This window comes from Macrobrachium nipponense, chromosome 2 (genome assembly GCF_015104395.2).
Source record: "Macrobrachium nipponense isolate FS-2020 chromosome 2, ASM1510439v2, whole genome shotgun sequence".
NCBI lineage: Eukaryota > Metazoa > Arthropoda > Malacostraca > Decapoda > Palaemonidae > Macrobrachium > Macrobrachium nipponense.
In genome coordinates this window covers 44,506,630-44,524,297 of record NC_087201.1, presented here as the reverse complement: position 1 = coordinate 44,524,297, position 17,668 = coordinate 44,506,630, and the positions used below count along the sequence as shown (strand labels likewise).

The following is a 17,668-nucleotide window of genomic DNA, read 5'->3' as shown; positions in this document are numbered from 1 at the left end:
AAATTTTCAAAATTAATTATTTGGATATTTTACTTACTGTTAAAGCAGAAACCCACCCACCCAAGCTCCCCACGTTTTAGTGGGGGGTTATGAACTCTGACAAGAACATCAATATTCCAGCGGCACCTGGTGGGAAACAGGTTGTTACAGAGACAGTCCTAGTGGGGATGCCAAGGATGGTTTTGTTTTATTTTGAATTCAGTTGCAAAGATATAAGCTAACTTTGACAGTAGGTAGTATCCAATTAATTAATTTAATCATGAATGTTTTCATTTTTGGTAATACCTCTCATTGTAAAGAAGTTTCATATCTTTTTTGAGAAACTTTAACTGCATTGCCTTTTCCATAAAACTGGTGTTATTGGATGCTTTCATAGACATACTGTATTTTATTTATTGACAAAAACAGTTAAACAGAATGCTCAGATGTTTTTACAATGGTTCAAAATTGAAAGTTATAAGAAATATTTGTAATTTATGATTCTATGTGAATAATGAAAGAATAATGAAAAAATAAAACAAAGGTTTTTTAATAAAAACTTTCATTAAAATGTACTATGAAGTGAAAAGTACATTGGTTTTGAGACACCAGGATTTTTTTACAGTTAATCATGGAAGGAAGTGCCACAAGAAAAGAAATATACATTTTTTTTTATCTCTTGTAGCGTTTCCTTAAATATTTGGTACCCACTCTTATTTTTTTTAGATATGATTAATTGTAATAAAATCCTGGTGTCTCAGAAAATTTATTTTTCACTTTTTAGTACATTTTAACCCTTAATGGACAGATAGCTTCTCAGGAGTAGTAGTAATAACAGGTTTGGGGTGGTGAACGAATTGATTCTGTAGAGAAGCAATATTAAGTGCCATCGATTTTGAAAAAAATTGGGCGGGAAAGAGGTGCCAATACTTCTTTAGCCCATAAATTCAATATTGGCAGTTTTTACACTGGCTAAAATCACTAATCTGGAGAATTTCAGTTCAGCTTCTGACTTCCAGGGAGAATGTCGTGTGTCTGTCTCACATGACATCTTTTTGTAAATTTGCTCATAAATATATCAAGGGATTGCTGTTGGTTTTTGTCCTCGTCTTTTATGATAGTACATCAGATGTAAATGTAATTTTGCAAAGAAATATTAGAAAAAAACATGTACAAATAGAAAAAAGTTACTGAATTTTTGTTCTCGGCAAATTTACATAAATATTCTTCAACAAATATGCTAAGAATTTGTTACTAATTTTATTTCTTATTTGTTCTGATATAGTGTGAGCTGTAATTATAATTTTATAAAATAAAATAAAACTATTTATTAGAAAAAAACATATATAAGTTGGTAAAATTTACGATTGTCTTGTAAGAGAGGGCCTACAAAGGGTTGTAAATACGTAGTATTTTCAACTTCTTGTGAAAGGTAGGGAAAATATTTTAGAATTTTTTTTTTTTCACCATGTGCATTTGCATATCTTCTTTCCATTGATGTGTTTTTTTCGTACATTGGCCGACCTCAAAGTTTACCTGGCCTTAGGAGCTGCAGTTTGATTTTTTACCCGTCCACTCTCTCTTTACCTTTAGCTTTTCCCACTTCTATATGTGGTTGCTGTTTCTAGTCAGCCTTCTCCATCTTCCTCTGTCCTATACATCTTGTTTTTTTAGACCCTTTTCCTTCATGTCATTCAATAATTTATCTTTCCACCTGAACTTTGGCCTTCCCCTTCCTCTTCTGCCCTCCACCTCCATGTTCATAACCCTCTTACATACGTGTTCACCTTGTCTCCTCATGACATGACCGAACCATTTGAGTCTTCTTTCCTGAGCTTCTTTTGAAACCTCTAATACTTTGACTGTCCCTTTGATCAATTCATTCCTGATCTTATCTCTTTTTGTGACACCACACATCCACCTCAGCATTCTCATCTCGGCCACTTCCATTCTTCTTTCTTGTTCTTTCTTTGTTGGCCAAGTCTCTGCCCCATAGAGCATGGCTGGTCTAACTATGCTTTTATAAAACTTTCCTTTAACTTTTGCACTGATCCTCCTGTCACGAAGTATTCCTGAAGACTTTCTCCAATTCATCCAAGCACACTGAATTCTATTATTGACCCCTGCATCCAAGTTTCCATTCTCACTCACAACAGAACCAAGATATTTGAAGGAGCTAACCCTCTTTAGTAGTCTTGGCCCAATTTCACTGTTCCCTGCCATTCCTCTCCACCTGTCCACATATATTCTTGTCTTTGTTCTGCTAATTTTTAAGCCTCTACTCTCAAGTTCTTTTCTCCATCTTCCTAGTTTTTGTTAGACACCTTCTCTTGTTAGATCAGCCAGCACAATGTCATTAGCAAACATTGCACATCAAGGCACCTCTTCTCTAACTTCCGATGTTGTAACATCCATCACAATATCAAACATGTAGGGACTAAGGGCTGAACCCTGGTGGAGACCAACTTTCACCTTAAACTTCTCTGTAGTTCCAACAGTGCTTCTTACTTCCTTGGTGGCCTCTACATACATATCTTTCATTATCTTGACATACTTTTCAGAAACTCTTTTCTCTCTCAAGCACCTCCATACTTCCTGCCTAGGACACTATCATATGCTTTTTCCAAGTCAATAAACACCAGATGTAGTCCTTTCTGTTTCTCTCTATATTTCTCTACTGTCTGCCTTAGTGCAAATACTGCATCAACTGTGCTCTTTCCCAGTATAAAACCAAATTGTGGTTTCCATTCTCAATCTTCCTTCTATAATCCTCTCGTGTATTTTCATTGTATTTGATATCAGTTAAATTCCTTTGTAGTTCCCACACTCCTGCACATCACCCTTCCCTTTGTAGATTGGGACCATTAGACTATTTCTCCACATGTCTGGCATTCTTTCTTGGCTATATATCTTGGTCATTAAATCCCAAAGGATGTCTATGCCTTCCTCTCCTAAACACTTCCACACTTCAGCTGGTATTCCATCAGGTCCGACTGCTTTCCCCTTCTTCATTTTATCGAGTGCCTTCTTAACCTCTTCTCTGCTGATAACCTGGACTATTCTTTCATGAGGGTTTCCATCTCTTATTATTGTTCTGGGGTTTTCTTCATTTAGTAACTCTTCAAAGTACTCCTTCCATCTAGCTATTATGCTTTCCTCTTTTGATAAAACTCTTCCATTTTTGTCCTTGATCTGTTTGGTGTGTTAGATCCTTTGATGATTTATCTCTGCTTTTTGCGCTCTTGTGTATTCTCTTTTGGCCTTCAGCTGTCTCTGAGTTTTCATAGAACTTTTGCCTGTGCTACTCCCCTTTTAGCTTCTTTATTTGCAGTTTTCCAAGCTATCCTATTTTTCTCAGATTGATTCCTGTCATTGGCAACTCCTGCTTCCTTTTTGTTCTTTATCTTATCTTGGGTGTTAGGGTTCCACCACCAGCTCTCCTTCTCATTTGGTGGACCTCTACCAGATGTCTTCCTCAATAATTCTTCTGCTATTTTAAGGATCATTGCACTATTTCCTGTCCATCAGGTGTTCACATCGTCTGCCAGTCTGAAGCCCCTAAGAACTGCTTCCTTAAATCTCTCTCTAATTTCTTGTTCTTCAAATTACCACCACATTATCTTCGGTTGGACTACCTTTTTCCCCATTCTAACTCGTCTTAACAAGAGATCTGACACTACTAGCCTGTGTTGTCTGCTAACACACTCTCCTTTAATGACCTTACAATTCTTCACTTCTGTTCAATGGTTCCTTCTGCATATTACTATATGTTACATAGTCATCATCTGTGAAAAAGGTGTTGTTAATTGTCATGTCAAATGCCAGTGCAAAGTCTGTAATGAGCTCTCCTTCCTCATTCATTTCTCTCATGCCATGTCCTCCATGTATTCTTCTAATGTTTTCCTAATTGCACCCGATGTGTCCATTCCCCAAAACTAACCTTTATTCTATTTCTGTTGATGTCATGACTTCATCCATATCTCTCCAGAACTTATTTTTCACCTCTTCACTGCACCTGGTCTGTGGTGCAGATGCACTTACTACATTCAAGATATGATCACCACAGCACAATTTACTTTCATTATTCTCTCATTTTTCCTTTCAAAGCCCACAATATTTTTTTCATTCTTTACTGATGACAATCCCTACACCACTTCTTCCTGTTTCATCAGCTCCGCTATATAGCAACTTAGAGCCATTGCCAATGTCCTTTGCTTTATTTCCTCTCCACCTTGTTTCCTGCACACATAAAATGTCCACTCTCTTTCTCTCCATGACATCTGCCACTTCCCTGCTTTGACCATTCTTGCTTTAGCCGCGTCCGTCCTTGACGCGGTAGCCCTTGTCCATTTATCGGAGAGGTCAGGCAAGGCCTCCGTGCGTCGCGTGAGAGGGGAATGCCCTGGCCTTCTACTGGTAATTGTTCCTGGCTGTTCATGGTTTCGGCAAAAATTTTACGGTCGGATGCCTTTCCTGCCACCAACCCTTACCATTTACTCGGGCTTGGGCCTGGCATAGACTTGTGCTGGCTTGCACCCCATATGGCTCTTTCTTTCTTTCTTTCTTTTTTTTTTTTTTTTTTTTTTTTTTTTTTTTTTTTTTTTGACATATAGTAACCATTATTATTGTAGCTAATGAAATTGATATCCTGTCGAGCCAAAGCTAATGAAATTGATATCCTGTCGAGCCAAAGAAGCTTGTTTACTGAGTCAAAGAACTTGTGAAAAATCTGAAGAGTATGATACAAATAATGAGGTATGGGGATAGGTTGCTGTAGTATCACTAGAGGTCACTGCTGACTTGCTGATCATGTAAGTTTGTATTGCCCCCAGGATTGAGAACCCATGCAAAATTTCAAGTCCATTGGACAAAGGGATTAGGTTGAAAAACTGAGATATTGGGAGAGGTCACTGTAGGGTCACTAGCCCTTAAACGCCGAGCTGGTATTTCCAAAAGTGTCTCCCGTATGCCGGTGGCGTTCGCGAGTGAGCAGCGAAGCGGAATTTTTTTTTTTTTTTTTTTTTTTTTTTTTTTTTTTAATCACAGCACGCTTAATTTTCAAGATTAAGAGTTAATTTTTGGCTCCTTTTTTTGTCATTGTTTGAAGTTTAGTATGCAACCATCAGAAAAGAAAAAAATATTGTCATATATAAATATTGGAATATATGACAGCGCGAAAAAAAATTTCATATATAATGTATACAAATCGCGCTGTGAGCAAAACAGTTAAAGCTAATGAGTTAATTATTTTTTCTTTGTATTGTACACTAAATTGCGATGATTTGGGTATATAACAAATTGTAAAATAATCAAAGCAACACAGAGAAAATATTATCACAATATGATGCATGAATTCGTAACGCGCGGACGAAAAAAAAAGCTGCTTTCAAAAATTCACCATAAATTGAAATATTGTGCTAGAGACTTCCCGTTTGTTGCAAAATGAAGGTAATTGATTGAATATCACTAGACTGTAAGTGTTGTAGCTTACAATTGCAGTTTTCGACCATTTCGGTCGAGTTAAAGTTGACCGAAGGACAAATTTTTTCTATTCATCGTTATTTATATGAAAATATTTCAAAACTTATAAAAGCTACAATCATGAGTGGTTTTTTTTGTTGAATTCTACATGAAATTGCACACATTTTCATATGTAAAACTTTATGTAACGGCTAATATAAAATGGTGCAAACATTACGACAATTGGATGAAAAAATTTCTGATTTTTTCGGAAGACTTACCGCGTGGACGTTAGGAAAAAGTTTTTTTCATAAATTCACCATAAATTGAAATATTGTGCTAAAGACTTCCAATTTGTTGCAAAATAAAGGTAAATGATTGAATATTACTAGAATGTAATAGTTTTAGCTTACAATTGCGTTTTTTTACCATTTCGGTTGAGTCAAAGTTGACCGAAGGTTGAAATTTTGGCACTTATCGTTATTAATATGAAAATATTTCAAAATTGATTGAAGCTACAACCATGGGTTGTTTTTTGTTGTATTCTACATGAAATTGTGCACATTTTCATACATAAAACTTTATGTAACAGCTAATATAACACGGTGCGAACATTACGACAATCGGACAAAAAAATGTCTGATTTTTTCGGAAGAGTTACCGCGTGGACGTAAGGAAAATGTTTTTTTACATAAATTCACCATAAATCGAAATATTGTGCTAGAGATTTCCAATTTGTTGCAAAATAAAGTTAAATGATTCAATATTACTAGAATGTAAGAGTTTTATCTTAAAATTGCGTTTTTCGACCATTTCGGTCGAGTCCAAGTTGACCGAAGGTTGATATTTTGGCACTTATCGTTATTTATATGAAAATATTTCAAAACTGATAAAAGCTACAACCATGAGTTATTTTATGTTGTATTCTACATGAAATTGCACACATTTCCATATATAAAACTTTATGTAACTGCTAATATAAAGCGGTGCAAACATTACGACAATCGGACGAAAAAATTCTTCTTTTTACGGAAGAGTTATCGCGCGGATGTAAGGAAAATTTGTTTTTCGTAAATTCACTATAAATTGAAATATTGTGCTAGAGACTTCAAATTTGTTGTAAAATGAAGGTAAATGATTGAATATTATTATAATATAAGAGTTTTAGCTTACAACTGTGTTTTTCGACCATTTCGGTAGAGTCAAAGTTGACCGAAGGTTGAAATTTTGGCACATCGCTATTTATATGAAAATATTTCAAAACTGATAAAAGCTACAATCATGGGTTGTTTTTTGTTGTATTCTACATGAAATTGCACACATTTTCATATATAAAACTCTATGTAACGGCTAATATAAAATGGTGCAAAAATTATGTCAAAGTGACGAAATAATTTCCGAGATGTGTTGCTGATGGTTTTTAGTGCGAGAAGAAAGAAATTCACGCTTGCGCACCTGGGTAACGATTGTAAACAAAACAACAGCTTGGTCCATGAACTCCCAGCATCCCTCAAGGTGTGTGATTCAAAAGTTTTCGCCAAGTAGGCCTATAACTATTTTTCCACAAATTTAAAAAAAAACTTTTTTGCGTCGATGTTTTGTACATCAATTCGACACCCAACAGACAATTTTAGTCGACGTTTAATATGTCCAATCGGCGTTTAAGGGCTAGAGGTCACTGCTGTCCTACTGATCATGTAAGGTTGTATTGCTCCAGGATTGAGTAACCATGCAAAATTTTAAGTCCATTGGATGAAGGGATCAGGTTGAAAACCCGAGATACTCTGAGAGGTCACTAGAGGTCACTGCTGACCTACTGATCATGCAATGTTGTATTGTCCCCTGGATTGAGTAACTAAGCAAAATTTCAAGTCCATTGGACAAAGAGATCAGGTTAAAAATTGAGTTACAATTTGACCAAGACAAATAAACTACAAACTTATATATGCAAAAGCAAGCTAAATAGAAGCTTATAAAGATAGAAAATGTGTTTACTTTAGATAATTCCTTCAAGGATAAAGTGAACTGAAATTTATCAAAGCAGCACACTGCTTGGAATAGTAATAAATCTCCTCATCTGTTAATTACCCTTCTGAATAAAAAAAACAGAATACTTTGCTTACATATATGGATAATTTAAAAATACAGCCCTCCCTGTCATTTACAAGGTTTAGGCTTCTGGATTCCCCCCCCCCCCCCCCCTCATGAATAGCTGTGTTTTGTGAATATATTCCATAGATTGCCTTATCCAACCTAGGGTATTATGACTTAATGTAGGATAAGCTCTAAGTAATTTGTATTTCTAAAAATGCTGGCAGTGTTCGTGGATAAAAATATAGTGAAATATGAAAATATCTTTCAAAGAAATACAAGACAAAATAATTTTTTGCCAAGTAACATTTAACCTGTAATGGATGGATACCCTTATATGAGTAGCAATAACAGGTTTTGGGTGGTGGATGGATTCACTCATGGTGAACATCAAAACTATTACGCGCCATCGATTTTGGGGAATTGGGCAGGAAAGAGGTTCCATTACTTCATAGCCCATAAATTCACTTATGGCAACTTAGACTGGCTCAGGTGAACGAAGTAGGTGGCTTATGAGTTGGTTGTGGTCTTGACTTCAAGGGGGCATGTTGTTTCTCTTCCTCCCATGATGTCTATATATTTATTTGCTCAAATATACCCAGGGTTTGATGTTGGTTTTAGTTCTTATCTTGTATGATAGTATGTTAGTTATAATTGTAATTTTGCAAAGAAATATTAGAAAAACCATGTATGATAAAAAAAAATTTACTGCATCTCCGATATCATTAAATTTATTTAAATATTGTACAACAAATATACTCGGAATTTGTTACTGATTTTAGTTCTTATCTGTTTTGATAATGTTATAGTTTTACAAATTAGAATAAAATTATTTATTAGATAAAACACAAATAACTTTGTAAAATTTACAATTATCTTGTAAAAGAGGCCCCACAATCGGTTGTAAATAGTCTTTTTCAACTTCTCATGGAAATTAGGGAGAATTTTTTGGAATTTTTTTTTACACCCTTTGCATTTACATATCTTCTTTCCATTGATGTGTTTTTTCTTAAATTGGCCAACCTCAAAGTTTCTCCGGCCTGGGGTGCTGTATATGTTATTTTAACCTGACTCTTTAGGGGTTAAACACCAAACCAGATGTCTGGAAAAATGTAATTTTCTATGAAATGTTTTTACTAAAAATCTGTTACTTTTAAAATAGCGTATTCATGTATGTGAACGAGTCCCCAAACCTTAGTCCTAGAAAAATTCTGTCCCTTTTGTATTTTTTGTTCTACAAATTTCCATTCATTTCCAACCTCCCATGTAACTCTCCCAACCCAACTGAATTGTCACATACTATTCTCTTAGCGGTTGTGCAAAGAACATATTCAAGCCATTTTCATCTGCTTTCATCATTATCCCATGTACATATAGAACTTTTCAAATTTCCATTATGATATCATTTCTAACTCTGCCCTGCCATTTGACCCTATTTTGGCTAATATTCCTTCCTAAAACTTTGATGTTGCTGGTAGAAGTCACAACTATCTTCTGAAACTTGAAAGTCCTCCCTGTGGGAAGACGTTATTCTTTTGCTGTTAAATACTTTATATTTTATTGCTTTACTTTTTGGCAATTGCAGTTAATGAATGCAGTATACAGTAGGATTTTTTTTATAAGAAAACTTCCCTTTTCTCGTTTATTGATAATATGTAATGCTTTATGGTACATTTCGTTAAACAATACAAAAAGTTTTGCTTATTCCCTGCTGGAAGGATTTTGTTTGGATGAACAGGAATTTCATGTCTTCAGATTTTGTGCTAGTTTGTCAATTACGTACACTGTGAACGTTACTATACAGAAATGCTGATAGTACTGACCATAAGTTAGACTTTTGCACTTAATAAAAGAGATTTTATAGTGTGCAGGCAGAATTCACACGCTTAAATTTTGCAGTCATGCTCAAGATATTGTTCATTTTATTAGTATATGTTTCCCTGCATTATGATTGCATTGGCTGTAAAATGTGGACTAATTAAAGTTTTAATATTTTCATTTAACAGGACTAACAGCTTTGCACTGTGCTGCAAAGGAAGGCCAGTTGAGTGTTGTAGATGCTCTTTTGAATATGGGGTGTAATATTGATACGCAAGATGAGAATGGTCGCACAGGTAAAAAGTGTTTTGTTGTGAATAATATTTTGGTTTTATATATTCCTGTTTTTTTTTTTTTGTTAATTTGACAGTGATAGATACATATTGAGTAAAATTGGTAGAATAATTATTAAAGAATTAGATAATTTATATTAGTGAATATTTCATTGTTGTATTGCATACACTGTTTGAAACCCACATAAAATTGAATTTTTAATTTTATTTGTTTTGCATCTGTATCAATTCAGCATATTACAAATGCATTTATTCACATGGCTCTGAATAGTGTTTTTAAGTTTATATGTATCTGTTCTAAGTATGGCAGATTTTAACTTTGTAAACCATGCATTTGGTTATTCATCATTCATTTTTATTTAGATCCCCTTTATCTCTGTAGAATAGTTTTTTCTTTCTGAGTAGTCCTAGATAGAAGGAGTTTGTGGAGAATACTACCTTTTCCTTATGTCATGCATTTTTGTATGCCTGTGTTTAATTTTTTTACTCTAATTATATTTACATATTGCATGAATGTATCTTTTTTTTTTCATAGTTATTATCTCTAGCACTATTTAGTACAAAAGGTCTCTGATCTCTGTGAAATCCTTCTGTTCGTCTTTTTGGTGCTTTTGTTTTCACAGATCTCCCCTGATCTCCAGCCTCTTATCTCAATTCTCATCCAAGAGATCTAGGTCTTCAGACTCCTCAGGGTCCCCAGAGCAATCCAGCCTAATCCTCACATTTATTCTTTCTCATGACTATGCGAAAGATATGTCAAAGCCATCTCTTTCCCTGTCATCATGATCTCCACTATATATGGCACTTCATAATGTCCATTCTCCTATCTTTTTTTTTCTTTTTTGCTCAAGTCCTGCCATGTGACATCTAGTACGTATTCCTATTGAAGTTTTGTTCGCTAGTAAACAAAATTGAAGATTTAATGTATACCATTAACAGAAAACTTGATGGAGCTGACCCACACAGATGGAATACCAAACAAAGAAGCAGTGTCTAAAACAAATTAATGTTAGACAATATCACAGATGGACTGCATTATTTTGTTGCTTAGGTTTTCAAATAGACAAACTCTCTTAGATATAGTTTCATTGAAGATTTAATGGATAACATTAATAGACAAATTGAAGGAGCTGACCCCCACAGATGGAATACCAAACCAAGAAGCGGTATCAAAAAACCAAATTTATATTAGGAATTATCACTGGTGGATTGTGATAATTTGGTGCTGAGGAAGACTATTCTTATGATGGTGACACATCAGTAATATGTCTTGAAAGGAAATGTCAGAAGAAGCAAATACACCATATAAATCAGTTTTGAAATAGGGGCTTGCAGACTTTTGTATCTACCTTTGCTGAGACAGGCACATCTCAGTTTCAGCAGTAAAACGCTGTCACTTGGCATTATCTCAAGTGTTCAAACTGAAGGGGTTGAATCTCTTCATCTCAGTGGGGTTATCCATGCTTTAGCCTTGGCACTCAAAAGGGTGGGGTCCTCTCTCTCTCGTTTGTACCCGAGCTCGTGGGAAAGATTTAAAACCTATCAGTTCCAGAAGAAATATTTGATAAGGATAGAGATGAGATGCTGCCTTGCCTATTCCATGCAGTAAAGTGCTGTCTGAATAAAGCTCACTCCTTGAAGCCAGGGTGTAGACTTAATTAGTACAGGTAGGCATAAGGAGATGTCCATGAATTCCCTTTCATTCAGATTTTGAGGTCATCAAGCAGGCCTGTAGCTACTGTAAGGATGAGACTAGGCTTTCTTCTCTCTGGAGAGTACATGAAGTTGGACCTGGGCCTTTTGGAAGAACTGCCTTTACCTCATTCCATCTGAGGGATGTTGCCCATAATTCCTTGGATACTTTCTCCTTGGGACCCGAGGTGGCTTATAAACCAGTTGTGTAGTCTACTCGTCCAAGTACTGAAGCCTGGTATATGAATGTTGGATGAATTTTCTCTCCTTCCATCCTTTCCTCTATTAAAAGCAATGTGTTTACTGAATTGAAGTACTCACTGGAATCAAATAAAATACAGGTAAGTGCACAGCCCTGTGTCCTTCCTGTTTTAGCAAGGGGGAGGGAGGACATGGTAGAGCTTTTTCTGAGCTCATAAATATGTACTTGGTAATTGCCAAAATAAGCTGCCCACTGCCATGAAAACTCCTATGGGGCATGTCCTGTTCTCTGAAATAATTTGTTACACAAGTTCCCCCTCATTTTGGGGTTCTCTGGCCCATGCCCCTGCTGCTCTCGTCATCCATTTCACTAGGCTGGTAGGAGGTAACAAGTCATGGCATCCCCTTCTTGCTTGCACAACCAGAAATATGACATTTTAGGGTTGAATCTAATCCCAGAGACTGGCAGGGTTTATCCCCCTTGTAAGGGATAAGTCTCCTGATGTATAAAAAGGTTATTTCCTCATAGGAACAAATCATAAATTTGTAAAAGTAATTCATGTTTTTTATAGGTATACAAATCAGAGCCCCATTGTCTCCCTATTGTGTTCCTATGGCCAATATAAATTGTGAGTTGTGAGATTGGATAAGTGAGTGATACCTCTTCTCATCCTCATCTCCACCAGTTAACTGCATTTTACCATGATTCAGCAACTGTTCTAGCTCATGCCAAAGGGTACTCCTAATGTCAAGGCTTTGGTTTGTGTGCTTATAAAAAATACAAATTCCCCATTATAAACATACCTAGAAAAAATGTAAATGATACTGTAATAAATTTGTTTTCAACATTATTTTGTCTATATGGTTCATCTTGTCTCATTTCCTTCCATGACCCATGCTATGAACACTGTATTCAATGTATGGTTCTTGTGTAGAAATAATGCATTGAATCATTAACATAAATTCCTACATTTATTGTAACAGAATGCTAAAATTGCTGGCTAAGCTAATTTCATTGCAACTTTACTCTAGTGATTGATGATGCACTTTTTTTTATCAAGTATTTTTATTTCAGCTTTGTGGTTGGCTTGTGGTGGTCGTAAGTCAATGTGCGTAAAAAAACTTTTGCAACTGGGAGCCCAGGATATTGCTGATAACAAAGGTACTTTACCATCTCAACTTATGTCTTTTTGATCCAAAAAAATTTGACATTGGCATTTGATGTAAAATGAAATTTGATATGTTTGGTTTTTTAATCTATGTTAGATTGTCATTGCTAGTATAAAAAAAGTCAGTGGTAACAATATTTGAAAATTTATTAGTGAATAATGTGGTTCTCTTACATAAGCGACAAAGACTTAATGTGCTGTATCTTGATGATTGGTAAATAATATAATGTGATGTAAAGTCTGCAATAAGTAGTCTTTAATATGAGTTTTTCTGTAGAGCAGCTATTCTTGAGCAACCCAGGTTCTTTTGAATAACAAAATTTTTATCAATCATTTCCAAATTCATGAAAAGAACTGGCCAGAATTGATTGACCTGATCAACTAGTCTTCCTGTATGTGTTGATTTACTGCTTAATTTGTATCATTGAAGTTTCATAAGGTCATAACCCTTACTAATTTTCTGAGAAAATTAGCATAATTTTATCATCGTGTATATATGTTGAGGACCGTGTCCATTTGATATTGTGAGTGCCTCAGTAAGGTCACTTGAAATAAAGTTTTTTTAAACATAGTCTATGTTAATTCACAAAATAAAAATTTAGAAAGATATTAAAAAGTTCAGTGTTTGACCTTGAAATATTTTGTAATTCACATGCATTGGTGGTTTTGCAAAAGAACCTTGGCAATGAATGAATTAGTGCATAGAACAACTAAAAATAATTTTGATTTCTCCATGTACTATGGTTCCTGTGCTCATATTTACACTTATGTTGTTATCAAGAATCTTTATTGTACCTTTACTTGTAGTGAGATTCTGTATTGTACCTTTACAATTTTTTCTGCATGTTGTGACTGTATCCATCAAAAGATGTTTCTCCTGGTTTAATTTCATTATAAATCCAATCTTATGAAAACCTTTGGGACTTAATTATGTCAAGGTACCCTTGAATAGTTTAGTATGAAGGTTAGTTTTGTTTTTGACACAAACACCAATTGTCATGAGTATCTGTTGTCATGGCTAAATTCACTTTCAGTATTTGGATCCTCACCCCCATTTTGTTTTAGGATGAGAAATTTCATTTTCATTTGGGAAACAGGTTGGATGGTGTGATAAAACATTTTTGTGCAATATCTAAAACAAAGCTTTACGTGGGTGACTGTTATGTAGTTTTAGATTGAAGTTGTTACGCAATACTGGGCAGTTTGAAATTCATTGGTAATATTTGGGTTTGATCCTCTGAACAGTTAATATTTTTTTATATAGTCTTACTTGGTTATATTATTCCAAGATATTTCATATTTGTTGTTCATGATTAATGCCTTTTTATGACTTTGGTTGTTAATTTTTTTTTTACATAATTTTAATAAAATTATATAAGGAAAACAGTTTTATACATGTATTAATGTATTGGCATAGTTAGTAAGAGTAATTCCTTAGGTAAGAAAAAATGCTTACTTAATGTTGCAATTTGATTTGAGAGTTTGAGTTTATAATTATAGAATGAAATAAAAAATTTGCAATTGTTAGTAAATTCAACTTTCAGTGTGTTGGTCAGATTTTATGATTCTGATAAATTTTCTATCCAACATTACTTATTCATTGCAGAATCTCACAACATATTACCTTGGCATTACTTGATTCCTCGTATGTTTTCCATCATGGTTTTCGAAGCATGAATTACCAAGTGTCATAGACAGTAGTTGGAACACTTATAGCTTTACTAGCATGTCAGAAATTCTGCATGGTGTACCTGTATGATGCTCATATCATAAGAAGGATTAAGGAATATAATTTTGCTACATTTTGGTAAGTTTGCTTAACATTGTAGTGGTACAGTACTAACAGTGCCTCTCTTCATTATTAGCATGTTTTGCAAGAGCAGTTTAGATATAAGGCTGACATGGTAACATCTTTCCTCTTTATGATAGGAATGTCTATAATCATGCTTATGTATGTATATTTGTTTTTATTTTTTTGGTAAATTAGGTTTCCTTAGAGTTATGTTTTAAATATTACACAAAAGTTCATCTGAGAGCTTTCCGGTAATAAGCAAAATTCACAATGATAATTTTCACAATCCAGTGAAATCATATCTGTCTACATGTTCATTTGTAATTTACCTTTTGCAATAGGATTAGTATTAATGGCTTTTATGATTGTTCTTTTAATTTTACTCTTGAAATCATTGCTACGAAGTTATATGAGAGTGTATTTTTTCATCTTCAGTGAAATTTGAATGTTAGTGCCTTGATATCCTTGTGTGAATATGTTGTTATAAGTTAGATGGCAGTGTATGTGTGTTAAACAAGGTTGAAGTGTTTTGAATTGATGTACTATATGGATACATTTAATTGTACAGATGCTTAAGTAATTTTGAAATTTAAAGTGACACTTTTCATTCTTATGATTTTGTATATGCAGTAGTACCTGAAAGTAACTTCTCAGCTTATCAGATCTTTTGGGGTTTGACCTGTCAATATGTTGCTGCATAGCAATCTTTTTGATAAATTGTGCAAACACTAATTGAAATTCACTTTTGCAGTACTTTGCCAGTACTTTTTTATTGCCACATAATAAGACAAAGCATCCCAGAATCATGGGAAATGTATATACTATTATATTTAGATTTTAAACAAATAATGCAAAATGTCACTTGCTCTTGACAACGGACTACCAGAAATGTTTTGTCACTGCATTTGTATTGGATAAACAGTATTGGATAAACAAACACTTTTTGCTGAATTTTATTTATACAATGCTTTACTTTTATTATCTTCCTGATAGAGCTAAAAAAACATTCCTGATTTATGAAAAACATTCATGTATTTTGATTTTACATATCAAAAATAAACCAGAATTTGTCACTTGTTTCTAATCCCACCATCCAGCAAAAAGACACTTTTAATCGTGGATTTCAAAGCTGAAATGAAAGATAGTGCTTGTGGAATCAGTTGGCTAATAACAAGGCAGTATGTATTCCTGTGACGTAGATTTTCAGATTTTCTCAAACATTTTGCAGGGCTTGAATTTTAAACAAGTCCATGACAGTGGATTTTTATGCCTGAGAAGAGCCTTTATTAGGCTCATAGGTCTGGATAAATCCTTTATAATAATAATATTATATACTGACAAAGATTGACTGGGACGTTTTGTGATATGAGGGTAAATGACTGGTCAGATTCACGCCTATTTAATGCAGTCTCACATATGTAGCAGTTTTGTATGTTATCGGAATAAACCAAATAGTAGTGAGCTGCTTTGAGTGTACTTATAGGTAGAATGAATTACATCATAATAGGGTAATAGTACTCAGATAGAACCTTTGTTCTATCCTCTGATGGCAGTGTAAATACAGAGTAAATAGAAGTGCAAGTCATGAAAACGTAAACATTACTACTTTTCTGTAAACTAAAATGTCAAGTTGGCTATTTATGATAGTTATATAATTTCTAAGAGTCCATTGCTTGTAATTTGTTATGACTGCAAAGAACTATTGTCTAGATAAAAAAGGTCCAAATTCAGGTTATATTTGCTCTTGTTTTGAAAATGTTAAAGAGTAAGAGAGATTTTGCATTTAGGTTTTAGTCAGTTAATACCTAGGAGTAGCTGCATTTGTACAGCTTGAATTTCCTTTGGAGGAAAAATTCTAAATAGCTTCCATTATGTTATTTCTTAATTGTCCAGTTTATAAGCAATGTAACCATGTGAAAATATACTTGAAATTTTTTAATGTCAAGAAAGCACTGGACCCAGAAAAAGAACGTGTGCAATAAAGAGAAATTATAAGCAAAGGTGATTCTGTGCAATAGAAGAATAATTCACTTGTAAATCTTCACCATTGTTCCATTAATTACGTAGCAAGTTTCTCATGAACTTAATGATAATATATGTCTTACTGAATTTGAGCAGTGAACATTGGTATAAATTGATTGGTTTTGTCCATGTTGCAAATTTTGATAAGTAATGTTAAGTGATATATAAATATGAATAGAATGAATTGTAGAATATATTTTTATAAGGTAATAAATCATCATTCCCCCTTGATGCAACAATATTGATAAGGGAATGTTTTGAATGTTGATAATGCACTTTTTGTTTTTTCATTGTGTTGTTCACATAGTTGTAAATGTATTAATTCACAAGCAAGTTTTTACTGATATACATGTATGTCTAAAGATTGGATCTCAGGGCAAAAGTGGAGTTGTATGTGTCACTAGTGCCTAAAGACTGTTTTTATGATAAATATATCTTAAATTTTGTATGCTTTTACATAAACACAAAAAGTCGCTTTTGTTTCATTTTTTCCCCACAAACAAACATTAATAGCCGCTGGCGAGTACAGTTGGTAACATGCTGGTCTCATAATCTCAGGAGCTTGCGTTCGCTTCCCGTTAAGGTGCAAATTCTGAGGCTGTCTAGCAGTGGTTTTCACCATGAGTGACATCACAGTGGGGAGTTGGGGTTACTCAGATGAAGTGTGCCCAAGAGGCAATAGGCTGGGGGGACTGAAACTGATGACTGACTAATAGAAACCCTGATGAGGAAGGGAGTGTTTAACATTAATATTTACCCTCACCATATCCTTAAACTCAACGAAAGCTAAGATAGAAATCACTAATAACTAAGTCTTACCAACACCCCTCCTAACACTTAAATCATCAGTTAACACTCGCAAGGGAATCAAGGCAATGTAACAAAGTAAAAACTAAATAAACTTGAGCTCTGGATAAAGCTCTGAAACAACACTGTCTTTACCCTTCATATGTCCATGTCCACATTCCACTCCTGTAAAAAATAAAAATTCTTTGATTTTTATTTTTGAACCTGCCTATGAATGTTAGAGTTATGGTCGTTCCAGACAACACTGGGGTCAGGAAGTTGTCAACTGCACTTCAAAATGCTGAAAGGCTTTAATGCAAAGGCTTCCATCTTAATCTAGGAGTACTATCTTCCAGCTGCCATGT

The 17,668-nt window shown here is 34.4% G+C and overlaps 1 protein-coding gene across 2 annotated transcripts in view; it reads left to right on the top strand.

Moving 5' to 3' along the window:
• LOC135220549 (ankyrin repeat domain-containing protein 16-like) overlaps positions 1-16,990 on the top strand; it is a 103,808-nt gene extending 86,818 nt beyond the window's left edge. For both annotated transcript variants that reach the window (XM_064257741.1, XM_064257740.1), the window contains exons 6-7: positions 9,537-9,644; positions 12,610-16,990. In XM_064257741.1, the coding sequence (XP_064113811.1) occupies positions 9,537-9,644; positions 12,610-12,728 (227 nt within the window). In that variant the 3' untranslated portion in view covers positions 12,729-16,990. The remainder of the gene's footprint in view (positions 1-9,536; positions 9,645-12,609) is intronic.
• The last annotated feature ends 678 nt before the right edge of the window (positions 16,991-17,668 follow it).